Source organism: Chelonoidis abingdonii, chromosome 19 (assembly GCF_003597395.2).
Source record: "Chelonoidis abingdonii isolate Lonesome George chromosome 19, CheloAbing_2.0, whole genome shotgun sequence".
NCBI lineage: Eukaryota > Metazoa > Chordata > Testudines > Testudinidae > Chelonoidis > Chelonoidis abingdonii.
The window spans coordinates 6490088-6511528 of NC_133787.1; the positions used below are offsets into that span (position 1 = coordinate 6490088).

The window sequence follows — 21441 nt, forward strand, 5'->3', positions numbered from 1 at the left end:
GGGCGGAGGGCGCGGGCCGATGACGGCGCTGAAAAGGCCGGGCCGGGCCGGGCCGGGTGGTAGAGACCAGCAGTGCGGCGGTGGCGGAGAGGTGAGCGGGCGGCGGGGCAGGGAGCCGGGCAGCCCCCGTGGGTCTCCCCCTTCGCTCGGAGGTAGCTTCGGGGCCCCGTCCCCTCCCCTCCCAGTGACTCCTTTGGGGACCCCTCCCCTCCCCCATTCCCTCTCTCTGTCCCCTCCCCTCCCAGTGACTCCTTTGGGGACCCCTCCCCTCCCCCATTCCCTCTCTCTGTTCCCTCCCCCCAAGTGAGCACTTTGGGGGGGCCCCCTCCTTTCCCCCTATTCCCTCTCTTTGTCCCCTCCCCCCAGTGACTCCTTTGGGCGCCTCCTGTCCTTCCCTTGTTGCCTCTGTCCCATCCTCCCTCAAGAGACTTATTTGGGGGGGACCTTTGCCCCCCATTCCCTTTCTCTGTCCTGCTTCCCCCCAGTGATGACTTTGGGGCCCTCCCCCATGAGCCCTGCTGGGCTGTGAATACCTTCATTCAGGGGCGATGGATGCCTATGGCTCCCTGCCCTCACCCAGAGTCAGGAGGAGCGAGATTCCTTGTCCCTCTTCCCTGGCATGAGGGCACCTTCTCACCTGGCATTGCCGGGCATGAGGGCTTCTCCCCTCCCCTGAGAGCAGCCTGACACAAGATCTGCTCAGTCATTGCCTGGTGCTAGGCTGATCTGCCTCAGTCATATCTTGTTTTCTGGCGCAGGGCCTTCAGTGTGATCTTGGCCTCTCCAGCTTAATTATCTCTGGGGAGAGACCCTTTTAATTTTCATTTCTCCTCCATTGTTCTGCAACTGGCATTATGCTACTATTAATTTGATGCTGGTTCCCATCTGTTTCTTCTGGTGTGTGTCTGTAGGATGCCAGCATACCACACCTGCTTTCACTGCAGAATGTCCACCTTAATATGCTCCTAGTCCAATGCCCCCTTCTTTACCCTCATTGTATAATATGATCGACAGTTGTCATGCCCTGGTTATGTGGGCAGAGGCCTAGGACAACAAACGCTAAAAACTAAGGCGATTTAAAAAAAATTTTGATTAATCACATGATTAAAAAATTAATCATGATAAATTGCACTGTTAATAATAGAATACCATTTATTTAAATATTTTTGGATGTTTTCTACATTTTCAGATATTGATTTCAATTGCAACACAATACAAGGTGTACAGTGCTCACTTTATTTTTATTAGAAATATTTGCATTGTAAAAAACACAATAGTATTTTTCAATTCCCCCATTACAAATAGGGTGCAATCTCTTTATCATGAAAGTTGAACTTACAAATGTAGAATTATGTACAAAAAATAACTGCATTCAGAAATAAAACAATCTAAAATTTTAGAGCCTACCTGTTCACTTAGTCCTTCTTCAGCCAATCACTCAAACAAGTTTGGTTACAATTTGCAGGAGATAATGCTGCCCCCTTCTTTTTTACATCATCACCTGAAAGTGAGAAAATACTTTTGCATGGCACTGTTTGTAGGCAGCGGCGCAAGATATTTACATGCTGGATGTGATAAAGATTCATGTATCCCTTCATGCTTCAATCACCATTCCAGACGACGTGTCTGTGGCGATGACAGGTTCTGCCCGATAATGATCCAAAGCAGAGCAGACCCATGCATGTTCATTTTCAGCATTTGAGTCAGATGTCACCAGCAGAAGGCTGAGTTTCTGTTTTGGTGGTTCGGGTTCCGTAGTTTTCTGTATCTGAGTGTTGCTCTTTTAAGATGTCTGAAAGCATGTTCCACACCTCAGCCCTCTCAGATCTTGGACAACGCTTCAGATTCTTAAACCTTAGGTCGAGTGCTGTAGCTACTTTTAGAAATTGCATATTGGTACCTTCTTTATATTTTGTCAGATCTGCTGTGAAAGTGTTCTTAAAATGAACATGTGCTGGGTCATCATCCGAGACTGCTATAACATGAAATATATGGCAGAATGTGAGTAAAACAGAGCAGGAGATATACAGTTCTCCCCCAAGGAGTTCAGTCACAAATTTAATTAACACTTCTTTTTTTTTTTTTTTTTTTTTTTTTTTTTTTAAATGAGCATCATCAACATGGGAACATATCCTCTGGAATGGTGGCCGAAGCATAAGGGATATACAAATGTTTAGCGTATCTGACATGTGAATACCTTGCAATGCTGGCTACAAAAGTGACATGCAAACACCTGTTCTCACTTTCAGGTGACTTTGTAAATAAGCGGGCAGTATTATTTCCCGTAAATGTAAACAAATTTGTTTGTCTTAGTGACTGGCTGAACAAGAATTAGTACTGAATGGACTCTAGGCTCTGAAGTTTAACATTGTTTTGTTTTTGAGTGCAATTATGTAACAAAAATCTACATTTGTAAGTAACACTTTCAGGATAAGGAGTTTGTACTACAGTACTTGTATGAGGTGAATAGAAAAAGTGTTTCTTCTGTTTTATCATTTTTTACAGTGCAAACGTTTAATAAAAAGATAAAGTGAGCACTGTACACTTTGTATTCTGTGCTGTAATAGAAATCAATGTATCTGAAAATGTAGAAAAACATCGCTAAAATATTTAATAATTTAATTGGTATTCTATTTAACAGTGCGATTAATTACAATTAAAAATTAATCGTGATTAGTCTTTTGAGTTAATTTCAGAGTTAACTGCAGTTAATCGACAGCCCTTCTAAAAACCGTATTGCACTTGGCATTGGAGATCTGATTCTTGCTACCTCTACTGCCCTTGACTGTCTGAATCTCTCTGAAGCACCTAAGAAATCATGTTCCTTTGATTTGCCAGCATGCTCCTCTCATCTCTCCCCTGCACCCCCAGATATCTGGAAGCCTTATTAAAGGCCTCCTCCCACTCTGTCTGTATTTGTAGAAAGAAGTGTGGCTTGGGCAACTTAATTGCTGGTGGGGGCTATTTTACTGTTGTGGGAAAGAGTTTTTCTGTGTTTTAACATTTCCAAGTGCCAGATCTATTACCAACTTGAAACAATTTTGTGTGGTGAACTGTGAGCGTGTCCTACTTTCTCTTATTGATCATCTCTCTTTCCCTGAGTGTAATGTTGCATCCTTAGTCTGAAACAGAAACACAGTAGTGAGAGTTGTTTTGGTCTCTTCCTAATTGCTGACATGACAGGCATTCATGTAATAAAACTTCAAGTTTAGTACTGTGTAATGCAGATAGTAAAAAGAAAGCTTCAAAGAAAGCTGTGCTGCTCCCAGTGGATTCCTCTCAGCAGCCTTTCTGAAGTGTAGTCAGACAGTAAGTGTTAGGTTGGTAAGAAAAGGTAGCTTAAGATCAAAGGTTTTATGCATCTGTCTGAAGTAAAGGTAAAAACTGAACAGAGACTCTGAATAAAGAAGCTTTTTGGGAAGAGCAGTGTCCCAAGACCTGTTTCTGGCATGGAATTTCTGTGGCTAATGCCACAAAATACAGATTCTCCCCTGTTGATGTGCATATGTGACTCCTATAAATGTTATGTGCTCATAAGACTCTCAGATGAGGAATAAAGCCAGTAACTTCTCCACTGACCAGATCTTCCCTTTGCTCTGAGTGAATTGGAAAATTTCCAGAATCCCTCAAGAAAATGGTTTTATTCCCAATTACCCTAATACCTGCTTTTGCATCTCAGCTGTGAAATTCCTTCATGTGGCTGTTTCCTAATCCCTGTAAGCACTTGCCTGGCTTTGCTCCTCCAAGAGATTTAATCCTCCCTTTCCTGTGTTCTTGTTAACAAGATCTGCATGAGGGAATGTATTTAAAATGCTCACCAACAACAGTAATAGCTTGCAGCACTGCAGAGATGCTTAGTTCTAGGCCACTGGAAGCTCCATGGTTTGATACTCCACATTATTGTGCTCTAGGAAACTAAATTTGGAATTTTTAAGTTCATGTGTAAGGGTTTATGAAAAATAGGTTGTGACTGATGCAAAATGATAGTATTTAAAGTGAAATCCTCTATCTGCAGCAGACAGAGCATGGGCAAAAGCAGTGCAGAACACTACTAATATGCTTCTTCCTATTTTAGAGAGCCACCCCCTCACCCCGAAGGGATGAGAACACAGTCTGTGTCCATTCATTCCTTGGTCTCTCTTCTGAGATTGCCACAACGGCCACCATTTTAAGCAGTGGTTTTGGTGCTGCATATACATGTCCGCTAGGAATTGAACTGAGACTACCAGTTGATTTCACGAAGGTTACTAAAGAGTCACTACTTAGCAGTGACTTTGCTCACTACTTACCTGAACTGGATTTGATCCACAGTGAATATGGCTGCGTCTACACTGCTAACTAGCGGTGTGATCCCATGCTCATGTAAACATATTTGTGTTAGGTCTTATCTGACCTGGCACACTAAAAATATTTGGGGTAACTGATGTAGCAGCAATGGTACATGCTAGCTGCCCTGAGTACAAACCTGCCCAAACCCCATGGGAGGTACGGACGCTGGGTGGCTAGGATGAGCTGCTACTTCCCGTGTTACCGCTGTGTTCAGCACACTACTGGAGATGAAAGCTAGCGTGCGTCCGGGAATCACACCCCATCTCTTACAGATGTAGCCTGAGACTAATTTGATTCTGCCTCAGTGCCTGTGTCAGCATAGCCCCCTAGTGTAGATGTGGTGTACGCCAACAGAGTTTTTTGTGTTGGTGTGGGAACGCCACCTCTGCGAACAACAAGACATCTACTCTGGGGATTCACACCCCTGACTGCCAGTTATGCCAGTATAATTTTTTTTAAATGTTGACCATGCCTTTAGAATAAGAAATCCTTCACCTCCATTACAAGTCCCATGCTTCTGTAAGTCTTGAAATAATGAATTCTGATATACTTGTACAATTACCTCCCTGAGTGATTTTTTTAACATGCTTCAGTAATAGAAACCTTTTTTCAAAGTTGGATGGGTTGGAACCCGTATATGAAAATACTAACGAAAAGTGGACCTTTAATTTTCACCTGATTTTAGTTGCATCTAAGTGTTTCAACTTATTTTTCCAGGGGGGAAAAAAGGGTGGGCCTCCAATTTGAACACACACACAAGTGACTCAGGCCTATGAGATGAAAGATAAAGTGCATTACTGGCATACATGCCCATGCTCAGGCTCAGTTGAATGAGGACAACAATGCAAAGAATTTTGGGAAGATGGGGGAAATGATTCTCTCTAGAAGTTTGATGTAGAAATCTAGGGAAACTGCTTTGAACTCTTATCTGTAAAGAGGGAAAATATGTTGCATTTTTCAATATGTGTAACTCAACTGAGGTGAGCTGTGCACCTTGTGTGTCCAGCTTTCACTGTCTGCTGAAGAATTCCTCAGTTGTTGGAGGTTTGTAGTTTTGCTGCTCTTTCAATTCGGGATTCTTTTCTTGCCCATTTTTGGGAGGGAGCAATCTTGAGTTAAGAGACCAGTTGACTAAAATGTGTGTGAGACTGAGATAAGACCCAGGAAGTAGGGTAGAGTTCTATCCACCCTGAATCATAGTCCTGTAGGCACGTATCTGACATGCCTTATGTAGTGCAACAGAAACCTTATTGTAACTGAAAAGAACCTTCCCTTTTTGTTGTAAAGCCTAATGGCTTGCCATCTTTTTTAGTTTTACTGGTTTTGACATAGTCAAATGTTTGGTTGTGACAGCTCCCAGGATACAAGCTGGACTGTGGAATCTGTGCCCCCTTAACCCTCTAACTCAGGATGCTTCTCACATTACTTTCTAAGTGAAAAGTAGCCCCTCCAGGCATTGCTCATGCACAGCAATTAGCATGAAGGCACACCTGTGATAAATAAAGATGGGTGGGTAGCTCCCTTTGATGGACACCAAGCCAGCCAATTAGCTGTAAAATCACTTTTGGTAACTGTTCTCTACTTACTTTTACCTGTAAAGGGTAAAAAGTACCCCAGGTAAAGGGAAAAAAGAGTGGGCACCTGACCAAAAGAGCCAATGGGAAGGCTAGAACTTTTAGAATGGGGAAAGAAACTTTTTCCCTTTATCTGTTAGTCTCTCTGGGCTGTAGGGACATAGAGCAGCAATGCTATAAGCAGGAATGCTGTGTAAGGTTTGAACCAGGTATGAAAAAGTATTTTCCATACTTAGCAGGAATCACTGGAATAGGGAATGTTTAGGTAGACGTGATCAGGTTATTTCTTTATTTTGCCTTGTGGATCTCCTCTGTGCCAACCCCACATGCTTTTGTTTGCTTGTAACAGTTAAGCTGAACCCCTCAAAACTATTCTGAGAGCTTATTTTTTGGAATTGTTTTTTTAAAATCTAGCAAAAGTCTAAGTTCCAGGTGTATTTTCTTTCTTCTTGTTTTTAATAAAATTTACCTTTTTTAAAAAAACAATATTGGATTTTTGGTGTACTAAGAGGTTTGTGCATATGTTGGTTGTTATGCTGGTGGCAACTGCTAACTTCCTTTATTTTATTTCTCAGCTCTTCCCCCTGAAAGGGCTTGAGGGTACCCCACAGGGAGGAATTTGCAAGTGCTCCTTCCTGGGTTCAAGGAGTTTTTTTGCATTTGGGTGGTGGCAGCGTTTATCAAGTGAAGGACAGAGAAAAGCTGTAACCTTAGGAGTTTAATACAAGCCTGGCGTGGCCAGTATTAATTTTTAGAATCCTTGTGATTCCCCGCCCATATTCTGCACTTGAAGTGCCAGAGTGGGGATTCAGCCCTGACGACACCCAACAAAGTTACATGAGTGGCTGGGAGAGCATTCATGAGCTGTATACTAAGAGACACCTGCAAATCCCCCCAGCCTGGCACCCCAGAAATGTGCATCTTACACAGCTCAAGATTCCCCAGCCACACCAGGTGAAGCTCACTGGTTTAGATAAAATATCAAAACAAGTTTATTAACTATAGAAAGATAGATTTTAAGTGATACAGTCATAAAATATCAGAATTGGTTACAAAAAGAAATTCAATGGTAAAATCGCAATCTAATTCTTAAACTTTACCAAGCTAAGTAAAATTTAAAGCAAGGCACTTTCTTACCCCACCAAATGCTGCAGGTAGTTCATAGTTCACAGTTCTTAGTTTGCAGGCTGGTTCCCCCTACAGTCTGGGTACACTCATCTAGTTCAGTGATGCCTCTTTGTAGAGCCCTGCATGGATATAAAATTTGTATCCGCATCCAATCCACAAAAATGGTCCATGGATATCTGCAGATTTGTGAGTCTCTACTTCTTTGTCTTTCAAACGATCTTGCTCTATGAGTAGAGATGGGAGAGGTAATGAGGAAGCCATTATCTTATTTTATACCCTCCTTCTCTCTTTGAGGTTGACCCCCAGCTGGGGTGCGGGTGACCAACAGTCTGTTGTATACTTGAGATTTGAATTGTCCCTCTATGCAATGTATATTTCGTTTCCCTTCCCCTCTGCTGGACAATGTCTCTTTACACCTGGCTGGGTGTTGGACACTCCTTTGTCTCTGAGGACCTAGTCTGTAGGCGTTCCCCAGAGTTATAACATACTTCAGTAACATCATACAGTAAAACATATAACTAGGGCTGTCGATTAATCGCAGTTAACTCACGCAATTAACTAAAAAAAATTAATTGCAATTAAAAAAGTAATCGCAATTAATCGTACTGTTAAACAATAGAATACCAATTGAAATTTTGGATGTTTTTCTACATTTTCAAATATATTGATTTCTGTTACAACACAGAATACAAAGTGCACAGTGCTCACTTTATATTTTTGATAAACAAAAGAAACAATATTTTTCAATTCACCTCATACAAGTACTTTAGAGCCTACACACCCACTCAGTCCTACTTCTTGTTCAGGCAATTGCTAAGACAAACAAGTTTGTTTACATTTGCAGGAGATAATGTTGCCCTCTGGTTACAATCTCACCAGAAAGTGAGAACAGGCATTGGTATGGCACTTTGGTAGCTGGCACTACAAGGTATTTACCTGCCAGATATGCTAACTATTCATATGCCCCTTCATACTTTGGCCACCATTCCAGAGGACATACTTCCGTGCTGATGGTGCTCGTTAAATATAGCTACAACACTTGACTCAAGGTTTAAGAATCTGAAGTGATGTCCAAAATCTGAGATGGACAAGATGCGGCGCATGCTTTCAGAAGTCTTAAAAGAGCAACACTCTAATGTGGAAACTACAGAACCCAAACCATTAAAAAAGAAAATCAACCTTCTGATGGTAACATCTGACTCGATGAAAATGAACATGCATCAGTCTGCTCTGCTTTGGACTGTTATCGAGCAGAACCTATCATTGACGTGGACGCAAGTCCTTTGGAATGGTGGTTGATGCCTGAAGGAACATATGAATCTTTACCGCATCTGGCACGTAAATATCTTGCGATGCCGCCTACAAACAGTGCCATGCGAACGCCTGTTCTCACTTTCTGGTGACATTGTAAACAAGAAGTGGGCAGCATTATCTCCTGCAAACGTAAACAAACTTGTTTGTCTGAGTGATTGGCTGAAGTAGGACTGGTGGACCTGTAGGTGCTAAAGTTTTACATTTGTTTTATTTCTGAATGCAGTTATTTTTTGTACATAATTCTACATTTAAAAGTTCAATTTTCATGATAAAGAGATTGCACTACAGTGCTTGCACTAGGTGAATTGAAAAATACTATTTCTTTTTTTACAGTGCAAATACTTGTAATAAAATATAGTGAGCACTGTACACTTCGTATTCTGTGTTGTAACTGAAATCAATACATTTGAAAATGTAGAAAACATCCAAAAAATATCAATGTGATTGATTAAAAAAAAAAAAATCACTTTACAGCCCTACTTATAACTTTACACATAGTGTCGCTACACACATTTCAACAGGCTAGTGATGTTCAGTAGATTATGCCTTGTGAGGTATCACTTGAAAAGCCATACTTTATACAACATATGACCATATAAAAGTGGTTTCTGTGGATTTACAGGGTGTTAAATGGGGTACAGTGTGTTGCAGTGGTACAATAAGCAAGGCTGATGTAACACTAACTTTAAAATTGGAGCTATTTAAGGAATGAGACGAAAATATGGTGAGTTAAGCCATCTCTAAGTGTAGTAAACCAGTTTCTATTTAGTAATAGTTCCACCAGATGAAAACAACTAGAGAAGTGGTTCTTACGTTATTACACATTGTGGGCCACAGGACAGGATTTCCTAAGCTTTCATTATTGCTGCCCTCACCATACTCTAGTTTCTCCAAATGTAAGCACTTCTTTAAAAAAGAAATGTCAGGAGGAGAGCAAAGGGCCTTAATTTGGATGATTGGGGATGCTGAAACTAAGATGTATGTTCTCATGTGCAGGAGGAATTGATTAACTTCATCTTTGCTGGGTCACTGTCACAGGCAGAAGTGGCTGCTGAGCACTTCGTACTGCTTATTCGTTTCTAGCTTGGGATTATCTTTTTTTTTTTTTTTTCCCCATGTCCCTTAAACTTGGTTTGCACTGCCCTTGGCAGATCCTGCTGGAGGAAGCAAGCATCACAATTTGAGAGATACTGATGTGCTCATAGACAGAGATGGTATTTCTTCATGCTATGTTAACATGCGGATATGGGAACTCTGTTTCCAGTCCCCAAAGAATTATCCTAGTTCTTAAGAGGGCAACCCTGTGGATTAAGTGAAAATCCACTTCCTTCATGGTGATCTTAGCACTGATTTCTTCCTTTTTCAATCTGGTATTTTCAGGTCCAGTGATTCGGCAAACATGGCGGAGTATGGAATCTCAGTTGGCCAGCGTGTGGCAGTGATCTGGGATAGCTCCTCACCTGTTGAAGGCCTGAAGAATATGGTGGCTAAGATTCAGGCATTGGTGGGACCTGAGAGCCGCGTATCCGTGGAGAATATTGACCAACTGTCCCATTGTAAGAATGAGGATGTAATTTTTACCACACATTTTGGTTTTACCACACATTTTGGTTTAAGGGCAGTGTCATTTTCTGTGGGTATGTTAATGGATGCGAGCTAGCATTTTCCTTGATTTGTAACCTAGGGCATCTTTAAGTATAAAGGTAGAAATCCTTTTGTGACTTTATACTGCTAGTAGTATACAAGGAAGGTATTCACCCTAGTATGCAAGAAAGGTATTCACCCTAGTCATGTTTGTTTCATCAGTGATGATTGTTAATGGATAAAGGCTAAAATTTTGTAAAAGTCAGGGACAGGTCATGGGCAAAAAAAAAAAAAAATTCACTGAACCCTATGACCTGTCTCTGACTTCTACTAAAAATATCCATGATAAAATGCAAAGAGACTGGGCAAATGTGGGCTGACTGGGAGCTGCAGGGTCCCCACCACCCGTGGGGGTTCGAAGCCCCAGGATCTCCCTGCCCTCCATGTCAGAGGGGAGCTACAGGGTCCCCCTGCCTCCTCCCCAGCAGCAGGGAGCTGTAGGGCCCCCCTGCCGTGCCATGGTGGCTGGGGAACTGCAGGAGTCCCCCTGTACTCCCCACCCCCTGCAGCATCTGGGAGCCGCAGGAGTCCCCCGTTCTCACAATTCCCTACCGCTGCGGGAGGCAATGGGACCCTGCAGCTTCCAGCCACCAGGCCTGAAGTCATGGAGGTCTTTGGAAGTCACAGATTCCGTGACCTCCATGACAAAATCGTAGCCTTATTAATTGATGCCATGTGGTGTGATTGTCACATACATGTGTACGAAGGAGATCAGAGAGGGAATAGCTGGTAAGCTCGACAAGGGTATTTTTTTTTTTTCTCTCTCCATCTTTCCTTCTTTGCAGCGGCTCATGCAAAGTCCAGCTTTGATGTGGTTCTGTCAGGCATGGTACCAGGCAGTATGACACTGCACAGTGCAGAGGTGCTGGCAGAAATAGCTCGGATACTCAAGCCCAGGGGTTGTGTCCTTCTAAAAGAACCAGTGGCTGCGCAAATAGGTAAGAGCAAGTCTGATATGTTCTTGCCCCTGGATCTGAGACAACCAAACATACTTTCATGGAGGTTTAGGCCAAAGCTGAAGGGCCAAGAGCTTTAAATGTCAATCAACATAAAGAGTAGTTCTGCTCCTGTGATTCATTAATGTAAGGAGCAAGATGTGATCTTGTGTCTGAGCTTATCACTGTCATGTTAGAATCTCTGCTGATGACCATCTTGTATCAAAAATGTAACAGCAGAGAGAGACTTATTCTTGTAAGCATACTGCTATGGTTAGTGGATGCACAGAGCTGATGCTAGAGTTTGTAGTGACCTAAGTCAGGTTTTTGGGGCCTCTGTGAAAGTAAAATTAGGTCATGAGCTGTTAGTGGTTGGGACCATCTTTTACTCTGTAGCACAACAGGGCTTTGATCTTTATTGGGGCCTGTAAGTACTTTGCATAATCTAAAAAAGATAAAGTGAAGCTTAGGAAAGAGATGGTGCATCGTATACTATCACAATTTACAAAAGATGTGAATGGAGTATTACTAGTAGGTAATGCCAACTACCCGACGGAAAACAGATGCACCAAAGCTGTTAATTAAATCAGTCGGTGTAAGACCTGATGCCTTCTAGAATGAGCTCTTTATGTATATTTCTGGACTTCAGACTTTTTAGGACTTTATTTTTTTGAGGACTTCCATGATTATCAGCAGGTAAGTATGCCCAGTGGTCTGTGATGGGATGTTAGATGGGGTGGGATCTGAGTTACTACAGAGAATTCTTTCCTGGGTGCTGGCTGGTGAGTCTTGCTCACATGCTCAGAGTTTAACTGATTGCCATATTTGGGATCAGGAAGGAATTTTCCTCCAGGGCAGATTGGCAGAGGCCCTGGAGGTTTTTCGCCTTCCTCTGCAGCATGGGGCACAGCTCACTTGGGGGAGGATTCTCTGCAGCTTGAGGTCTTCAAACCACAATTTGAGGACTTCAGTAACTCAGACATAGGTTAGAGGTTTGTTATTGAAGTGGATGGGTGAGATTCTGTGGCATGCATTGTGCAGGAGGTCAGACTAGATGATCATAATGGTCCCGTCTGACCTTAAAGTCTATGAGCCTGTCGAAGTGGGAGCTCCCATTTTTCTCTTTAGTGGTTGGAGATGACTTTTTTTTCTTGGATGCTGGAGAAGCCTTCATGATCTTAATGTATTTGTCAAGAGCATAATTTTGAACTAATTAATAGTCTCAGAGTTGAAGAGCCTGTTTGAATGGATGAATGGCTGAGTTTCCAGATGTGCCAGGAGTGATTAGGAAAGAAGCATGTAAACAAAGGGATTAGCTGGAATGCTGCCTTCTAAAGCACTGTCGATCCTTTCATGTTACAAGCAACACACCTAGTTCTTAATAATGAGCTTTGTTTTGCGTTCCCTGTCATGTTTCCCAGGTGACAACAGCCGAATCAAGACAGCAGCCAGGCTCCTCACGGCTCTGATGCTTTCCGGGCTGGTGGAAGTGAAGGAGGTATGTGTATATGCACTAACCACCTCTTGAGAGCTCCCCTTTCAGGACTGTATTGTAGAGAAGAGGCTTCCAAAAGGGGTGCTGGTTATTCACTACCTAGCCATCTTAGTGTGCCTTGAAATATGCGGTGCATAACCAGCAACAAAAACTGTGCTCTTAGTACTGCATGAATAAGAGTTTTTTCTTTGTAATTAAAAAAATAAATCCCATGTCTCTTCAAAGGACTAGTAGCAGTAAGCTGTGTAATATCGCCAGCTGTGCAACAGCCAGAACCACGATCCATTTTGTGCAATCTGGGAGAATGAGCCCATCTGAAGTATAATGCAACATCATGGGACAGAGAGGAAACCCAGCATAGAAGATTAGGGTTGGAAGGGACCTCATGAGGTCATCTAGTCCAACCCCTTGCTCAAAGGAGGGCCAATCCCCAAATGATCCCCTCAAGGTTTGAATTCATAACCCTGTGTTTAGCAGGCCAATGCTCAAACCACTGAGCTATCCCTCCAAGCTGGGCATTAAAAACCTCTAAGGAAGGAGATTCCACCACCTCCCTAGGGAACCCATTCCAGTGCTACACTACTCTCCTAGTGAAATATTGTTTCCTAATATCCAACCTAGACCTTTCCCACTGCAACTTGAGAGCAATGCTCCTTGTTCTATCATCTGCCACCACTGAGAACAGTCGAGCTCCATTCTCTTTGAAACCCCCCTTCAGGTAGTCTAAGGCTGCTATCAAATCCCCCCTCACTCTTCTGTTCTGGAGACTAAATAAGCCCAGTTCCCTCAGCCACTCCTCATAAATCATGTGTTCCAGCCCCCTAATCATTTTTGTTGCCATTCACAGGACTCTCTCCAATTTGTCCACATCCCTTCTGTAGTGAAGGGCCCAAAACTGGACACAGTACTCCAGGTGGGCCTCATCAGTGCAGAATAGAGGAGAATAATCACTTCCCTCGATCTGCTGGCAGTGCTCCTACTAATGCAGGCCAATATGCCATTAGCCTTCCTGGCAACAAGGGCACACTGCTCACTCATATCCAGCTTCCCATCCACTGTAATCCCCAGGTCCTTTTCTGCAGAACTGCCGCTTAGCCAGTCTGTAGCAGTGCATGGGATTCTTCCATCCTAAGTGCAGGACTCTGCCCTTGTCCAACCTCCATTATATTTCTTTTGGCCCAATTCTCCAATTTGTCTAGATCACTCTGGACCCTTTCCCTACCCTCCAGCAGATCTATCTCTCCCTGCATCTTAGTGTCATCTGCGAACTTGCTGAGGGTGCAATCCATCCTCTCATCCAGATAATTAATAAAGCTGTTGAACAAAACTGGCTCCAGGGCTGATCCTTGGGGCACTCCGCTTGATACCAGCTGCCAACTGAACATCGAGCAATTGATCACTACCCATTGACCCCAACAATCTAGCCAGCTTTCTATCCACCATATAGTCCATTCAGCCAGCCCATACTTCTTTAAGTTGCTGGCAAGAATACTGTGGAAGACGATATCAAAAGCTTTGCTAAAGTCAAGATATGTCGCGTCCACTGCTTTCCCCATATCCGCAGAGCCAGTTATCTCATCATAGAAGGCAATCAGGTTGGTCAGGCATGACTTGCCCTTGGTGAATCCATGTTGACTGTTGCTGATCACCTTACTCTCCTCCAAGTGCTGCAAAATGGTTTCCTTGAGGACCTGCTCCATGATTTTTCCAGGGACTGAGGTGAAGCTGACTGGTCTGTAGTTCCCCAGGTTCTCCATCTTCCCTTTTTTAAAGATGGGCACTATATTTGCCTCACCTGATTGCCGGTGGCTCTGCAATCACATCAGCCAATTCCCTCAGCACCATCGGATGCATTAGATCTGGACTCATGGACTTGTGCATGTCCAGCTTTTCTAAATAGTCCTAACCTGTTCTTTCACCACTGACGGCTGCTCACCTCCTCCCCATGCTGTGTTGCCTAGGACAGCAGTGTGGGAGCTGACCTTGTCTGTGAAGACCAAGGCAAAAAAAGCATTGAATACATCAGCTTTTTCCACATCATCTAGGTTGCCTCCCCCATTCATTAAGGGTCCCACGCTATCCTTGACCTTTCTCTTGTTGCTAACATACCTGTAGAAACCCTTCTTGTTACCCTTCACATCCCTTGCTAGTTGCAATTCCAGTTGTGTTTTGACCTTCCTGATTACTGTCCTGCATGCTTGAGCAATATTTTTATATTCCTCCCTAGTCATCTGTCCACGTTTCCACTTCATGTAAGCTTCCTTTTTGTGTTTAAGCTCACCGAAGATTTCACTGTTAAGCCAAGCTGGTCGCCTGCCATATTTGCTATTCTTTCTGCATGTCGGGATGGTTTGTTCCTGTGCCCTCAATCAAGCTTCTTTAAAATACAGCCAGGACTCCTTTCCCCTCATATTAGCCTCCCAGGGGATCCTGCCCATCAGAGAGTCAAAGTCTGCTTTTCTGAAGACCACGGTCCGTATTTTGCTACTCTCCTTTCTTCCTTTTGGGAGGATCCTGAACTCAACCATCTCATGGTCACTGCTGCCCAGGTTGCCACCCACTTCTGCTTCCCCTACCAATTCTTCCCTGTTTGTAAGCAGCAGGTCAAGAGGAGAACGGCCCCTGGTTGGTTCCTCTAGTAGTTGCACCAGGAAGTTGTCCCAAACACTCTCCAGAAACTTCCTGGACTGTCTATGCACTGCTGTATTGCTCTCCCAGCAGATCTCAGGGTGATTGAAGTCCCCCATTAGAACCTGGGTCTCTTTTCTGGAATGTCAGTTAATTGTCTGTCTGAAAAAAGCCTTGTCTACCTCCACCTCCTGGTCTGGTGGTCTGTAGCACACACCCACCACATCATCACCCTTGTTGCTCTTGCCTCTAAACTTGACCCAAAGACTCTCAACAGGCTTTTCTCCAATTTCCAACTGGAACTCTGAGCAATCATACTGCTCTCTTACATACAGTGCAACTCCTCCACCTTTCCTCCCCTGCCTGTCCTTCCTGAAAAAGTTTATACCCATCCATGACAGCGCTCCAGGCATGCGAGTTACCCCACCAAGTCTTTGTTATTCCAATCACATCATAGTTCTTTGACTGTGCCAGGACTTCCAATGCTTCCTGCTTGTTTCCCAGGCTCCTTGTGTTCGTGTATGTGCACTTTCGCTGTATGATATGATGTTACCACATAGGACATTGGAATATGGCAGTTCTGTACAAGGGTTAACACTCATTGTATCTTGCTTTCCAGCTGCAGAAGGAGCCTTTGACCCCTGAGGAGACCCAGTCAGTCCTAGATCATCTGGGGTACCAAGGCAATGACCTTTTGTCTGTTCAAATGGAAGGCAAGAAACCCAACTTTGAAGTGGGATCCTCAAGTCAACTCAAACTTTCCTTTGCAAAGAAATCTGCTTCATCAGGTAAGAGAGAAGAGAAGGCTGGTATATGTGCTGGCAGTGTATGAACTCCTTGTGTTGTACAGTGGAGAGCATAATAATTTTGAATGCTTAATGAAGAAGGATGTTTGAAAACATGGTTCTCCATAATCTTCGTTAACAACCATTTTGTATCTGTTGGAAGCTTCCATTTCTGTTTCAAAGGTTAACTGCAAAGCAGAGGAGGAGGAGGGAAACCTGTGTCCTTTCCTGTTGCTTTGTGATGTATACAGAGAGATGCGTAAAGGATTTTCTGTGAGGTTTCTATTTGTTTTTAACCATATTAGAAACACCAGTACTACCCAGTCCCTTCCTTCCTTTGTGCAAAAGGGTCTATGCAAGATCTTTGAAGGATATGAATGGCGATTAGATTACTGGAGCTACAGCTACTCAGCTCCCAGCATCAGTGCCTGCTCTAATGTCAGCTAACTATTTCACTGCATTTCAAACAAGAAATAAAAGAGATGGTCATATTATGAAGAGATGCCGCGTCTATAAATGGCATCTCATTTTGGTGTCTCCAATGAGTGTATCGAGGAGGATATTGTCACATCTTTTTTCATAACTGATCTTTGATGAAGGATGACGACAAGTGGACAGAGGATTCCTTGCACAAATCAGGTTTAAAGATGGATTTGAGTGAGAGCGCGGGTGCTTGGCTTCTGAGAGCAGTGAGCATGTTCCACAGGTAGACTGCAATATGATAAAAGGCACCACGGCACAGGGAGTGAGTTTTTCAAGAGTGATATTGGAACCATTTCTTTGGGAGTTGGTCTGATTCATGCTGTGTGTGATCATCGTCTGTCTCGTTTTGGCTCTAGGCAAGCCTACTGTGGACCCTGCTGCTGCAAAGCTATGGACTCTCTCTGCAAATGATATGGATGATGAGGGAATGGTAAGTTCTGTTTTAGTTTTCCACACAAAAATTAGAAGTTCCATGAAATTTAACCCACAGTACTCAGTAAGGCTTTACAGATGAGAGGGTGGAGTGAGAGCCATATGGAAAAATTCCTCTAATATTACATGACGAGGAGTTTATTGTGTGGACCATAATTCTGACACTTGGGTTCAAGCTATATCAGGTGTTGTCATTTCTTTAAATCTAACATCTGTAGTGTGCCTAGTCCCTTGTGAACCAGCTTCCTTCTTTTGTTGTTTCTTCCTCCATGTTGTCTGTTTCAGGATCTCCTGGACTCAGATGAGTTGCTAGATTCTGAGGATCTGAAGAAGCCAGATCCATCTTCCCTCAAAGCTCCATCCTGTAAGGAATCGGGTAAAAAGAGAGCCTGCAAGAACTGGTGAGTACTAGACTTGATGTGTTGGTGAATGTGCTGACTTCAAATCAGATTTAACCATTGCCCTTTAAAAAACAGCAGGGCATGGTACTGTTTCTCCAAAGAATTACTCATTTGGCTGGTATCTTTATTTTTTTGTTTTAACGCTTAGTGTATTTAGATCCATATTTCAATATTTAGTTAAGAAACACATTCAGAAATCTGTTAGCCAAGTGAATTTCTTTTTGTAGAATTTTTCAAAAATTTGATTCTAGGGTATACATCTCTTAAATTTTGTCAAGGGCTTCTGTGTATTAAAATTGCAATAGTGTAACTAGAAATTTAAAAAAAAAAAGAAAAAAGCTAAATCGTCCTTAAAAAATCAGTTTAAACTTCTTTTAAGTGAATCTACATTAAGGGTGTATGCTGGTGTAACTGGAGTGTTTTTAAAATCAGTTTACTTATATCCCAGGCGTAAATATTCCCCTGTGAGATGAATAGTCCTCCCCCAACACACAGACTCACTTGGAGGCAACCACAGGGTTCATGCAGGCTCTTTTTATAACATGACTCATCCTCAGTTTTCTTCCAGAGAAGTACTGCATGTAGATTTTAAAATAAGAGCTTGGTATTTGGTAGTATTTCCCCATGTGCTAGGTGGAGAGAGGGAAGTTCAAGCAACTGGGACATTTGACGTGGTCCTATGGGCCAGTGGTTCTCAACCAACGACTCCTGGGCTGCTTGCATCCTAATCAGCACACAGCTGCGGCCCATGCGACATTCTCGGGGCCATGCCGGTAGTATGTGGGCCACGTCTGCACAATAAATAGAACAGACAAAGAGCCGCATATGCGGCCCACAATGGTGAATAGGTTGAGAACCACGGCTCTGGGCTATTAGAGGGGATAATAAAGGTAGGAGTGGGTGTGGGTGTGAGGGAGGGAGGGATTGCGCATGCGCTAAAGCCCGGTGTGTGGAATGATATCTTGGGGCTGTAATCTCGTGTGGGTGGAGGACCAAGGAAGAAATGTTAGAGGGTGGAGTGGGTAGAGTCAGTGGCTAACCCTGTTGCAGACAGGTTCAATGAGTCCTGTTTCTTCTGCAGCACGTGTGGCCTCGCAGAGGACCTGGAGCAGGAGAAGAAAGAGAGCTTGAAGCCCAAATCTGCTTGTGGAAATGTAAATATCCTTCCCATCTATCCTGTGGTATAGACATGCAGGGAAAGAGTATATTCTTATCTGAGAACTAGTTTAAAAAACCAGTGCTCCCTATAGGCTGACTTTACTAACCAGTATTTGTGGCGAAGCAATCGTTCTGTCTCTTCAGGGCTATCAGACTTTCTAATATTTGGCTTCAATGTGTCTGTAGTAACGTCAGTTGTGTTTGCAGCAAATTCTTACTCTGCGTATTCACTCCCTGTTATATGGATACCTCTCTAGGAAGAGCTCGACTGAAGTCTCCCAATTCCATATAGTTGTGATTCTCATTCGTGACCTACCTGAGCTGAATGTGAATCCATTAAGCTGCTCAGTATTTACTAAGAGAACTCCTCTCCCTGAAGCCACCTGCCTTTAAAATGAAACAGGATTTTCTGAATGGCTTGGAGAAACTGAGAGCCCCAAGAGTTGGATGTTACAGCAGATGCACTTTGCCCCTGATCTGAAGAGACTGCTGCCTTGTGTGGTCAGGGAAAACGCATTCTTTGTTCATTCAATCCCAGGTGACTTCAGATCTGTCCTGACTCAGCCAGGTTTGTGGCTAGAGTCAGTACTGCTAGAGGCTGCAAGCAGATTTTCGGTGCTGGTTTATTCTCTGGTGGGCAGATTGTAACTCTGTGTGGGGCAAAATACTTCCCATTGGGAAGAGAACTGAAACCAGGAAACCCCACCCTTTGTGTTTGTCTGACCTTAGTAACGAGCTGACTCTTTTTTGTCGCCTCTGTGTCTTGGCAGTGTTACCTGGGGGATGCATTCCGCTGTGCCAGCTGCCCCTACATGGGGATGCCAGCCTTTAAACCTGGAGAGAAGATACTCCTGGCTGAGAACAATCTTCATGATGCCTAGTAGGGGGATGTTACAGAGACACCATTGGCGCACAGCAGTTCCATAGCTCGCTGACTTCAGAGCTTACGTCAGCCCCTCTTCCCTCCCATCTCCTCTAATTTCCCTCTCCGGGAAATGCTGCTTTATCGGAAGGGGAGAAGAAGTGAGGTTGGGTTGGGACGTTGAGGGCACGTGGAGCTGTTGTGAACTAAAAGTGTGATCTCAATAGACTTAATTCACTTTTGGGTAATTGATAATCTGCAGTGATGTCTGGTTTCCTGTCATGTATGAATTACAGACTTGTTAATGTTAGGTTTTCAGATTTATCGGCTGAACACTGAGAGGCGTTGGCCATCATAGTATGTGCTATTGGCAGAAGGGGTATGTACAATGGGAATCAGATGCCAGGCTGATCTTATCTGACTGTATCTGGAACCCCAGCCAATGCCTCTGAGCTCAGATCAGACCACTCATTGCCGTATTTATTCCTGGGGAGTTAGCGTAGTTTTTGCTCAAGTCTCTTCAGACGACACCTATCTCCTGCTCTCCTTGGGGCTTAGTGTATTAAAACATGGAGCTGGTTTGTCATTCCATGTGAGGTACACAAAGAAATTCATAGAACTGTTAGCAAAGAGCATCCTATGAAAGTTCCTTGCAGAATTAAGCAAACATAATGGATTTCCAAGTGTCTTGAGAAGCTGCTAGTGATAAACTTTCTGTCCTTTCCCTGCCCTCCCTCCTTCCATGAAAAGGTAAGACTTCACTCAAGCAGCTTGAGAACAGTCCAGCCTGTTAGATAGGAAGTGGATTATATATGGAGTCTCTGCCTTGCTCCCCCCTCTTCCATTCAATAAGCACCAGGAACATAAGGGTTAATGCTAGTGAATATTTTATACTAATTAAAAAGAAGATAGTTACCTACAATGGTCTATAACTAAGACTTAGCAATAACTACTGAATTATCTTAATGTTGGGGTGCTATGTGCCACCATCTCTTTCCCACCCTGAAAGAAGCTGACCTTTGACAGTGTGTCAGTATTTATTTACCTACGTGGTGCTACAGTGTGGATGATTTTCAGGGCTGTAGCTAACCTCCCCTCCCTGCAGCTTCAGGGCAAGGGAGTCTTCCTGAGAATTTCCCTGTTGTTCAGCAGGTTTATTTTCCTTGGTTTTCCACCTCACACCCTCATCAACTCTTTTGCGTATACAAATGAGATCATCCTATTTGGAGCCACTCTGGTACAGGATGCAACTTCACATTCTTGTCATTACCCTGCACTGACTTGAAATAAGCTCATGTAGTGGGTTAGGATTAAGGGATGTTCTGTTTTTAAAGGCTGTGACCACAAATAAAACATTTTGTTAAAAATTGGTCTTGGTGGAGCTTTAAATGTGGTTTAAAACTGTTCATTGACTCTCAGCTGATTCTTGCTGGCTTGACTCTGTTCCGCCAGCTTGAGCTATTTGTAAGCAGTGACACCGAGCACACTTTGGTTGCCATCCTCCTACAGTAACTGTTCCAGCAAAAATTACACACGCACATATTTCATTATACTCGGTGTCGGAAAGAATAGAATCAAGGCTTCAAAAAGAAATACAAAATTTTCTCCACTGAACATCTATTCATGCATTTCGAAAGGAGGCTGTCTCATAATTTTGGGGTAGGAGGAAGAGTGAAGGCAGACTTGCAGCTGGAGGAATAAAGGTAGGTGACTAATTCTCTATCAGCAGGAAGCATGTGAGGATGTGAACCCTGGTGATAGGGGAAGTGTCCCTACACTTGATTTGTGAGTATAGGCCATGGTATGAGCTATGTGCTATTCAGTGTGGGCCCCAGCTAGATGCCAGAGGTAAATACGAAAGATTGAGGTGATACAACAGCCTCTCAAGTGACTAAACACCATGACGGTTGCCTAGGCTGCCAGCTGGCAAAGGGCATGTGGAACAGTTTCCTAGCTCCACTGCTGGAGAAATGGTTCTGTCATGAACTCTCTAGCAACTCCAGAGGAAACACTGTTCTCTTGGCAAGTTAGATAAACTCAGGGAAAATTGCAACAACCTAAAAACTCTCCTAGGTCTTCATAGTCTGAGGAAAGGAGAGAGAAGCCTCTGTTCCCCCTGGTAGTCCACAAGGAAATGGTAGCCCTTTACAGTTTTGCGGGGTTAGAGCCGGTGTGGCCAACATGCGCACAGTGCTTTGAGCCATCCCTGATCCTGTATGGCAGTGTGCTGAGCTGGTTCGCTGAAATGAGACGTGATCTAACTTACACAAACT

General features: G+C 43.5%; 1 protein-coding gene across 1 annotated transcript; it reads left to right on the forward strand.

Moving 5' to 3' along the window:
* CIAPIN1 (cytokine induced apoptosis inhibitor 1) lies at nucleotides 1–20535 on the forward strand. Its single transcript, XM_032784606.2, has 9 exons — nucleotides 1–91; nucleotides 9726–9901; nucleotides 10775–10927; nucleotides 12346–12422; nucleotides 15667–15835; nucleotides 16672–16745; nucleotides 17033–17148; nucleotides 18230–18302; nucleotides 19077–20535. The coding sequence occupies exons 2-9, from the start codon at nucleotides 9745–9747 to the stop codon at nucleotides 19185–19187; spliced, it is 930 nt and encodes a 309-aa protein (XP_032640497.1). The 5' UTR covers nucleotides 1–91; nucleotides 9726–9744; the 3' UTR covers nucleotides 19188–20535.
* The last annotated feature ends 906 nt before the right edge of the window (nucleotides 20536–21441 follow it).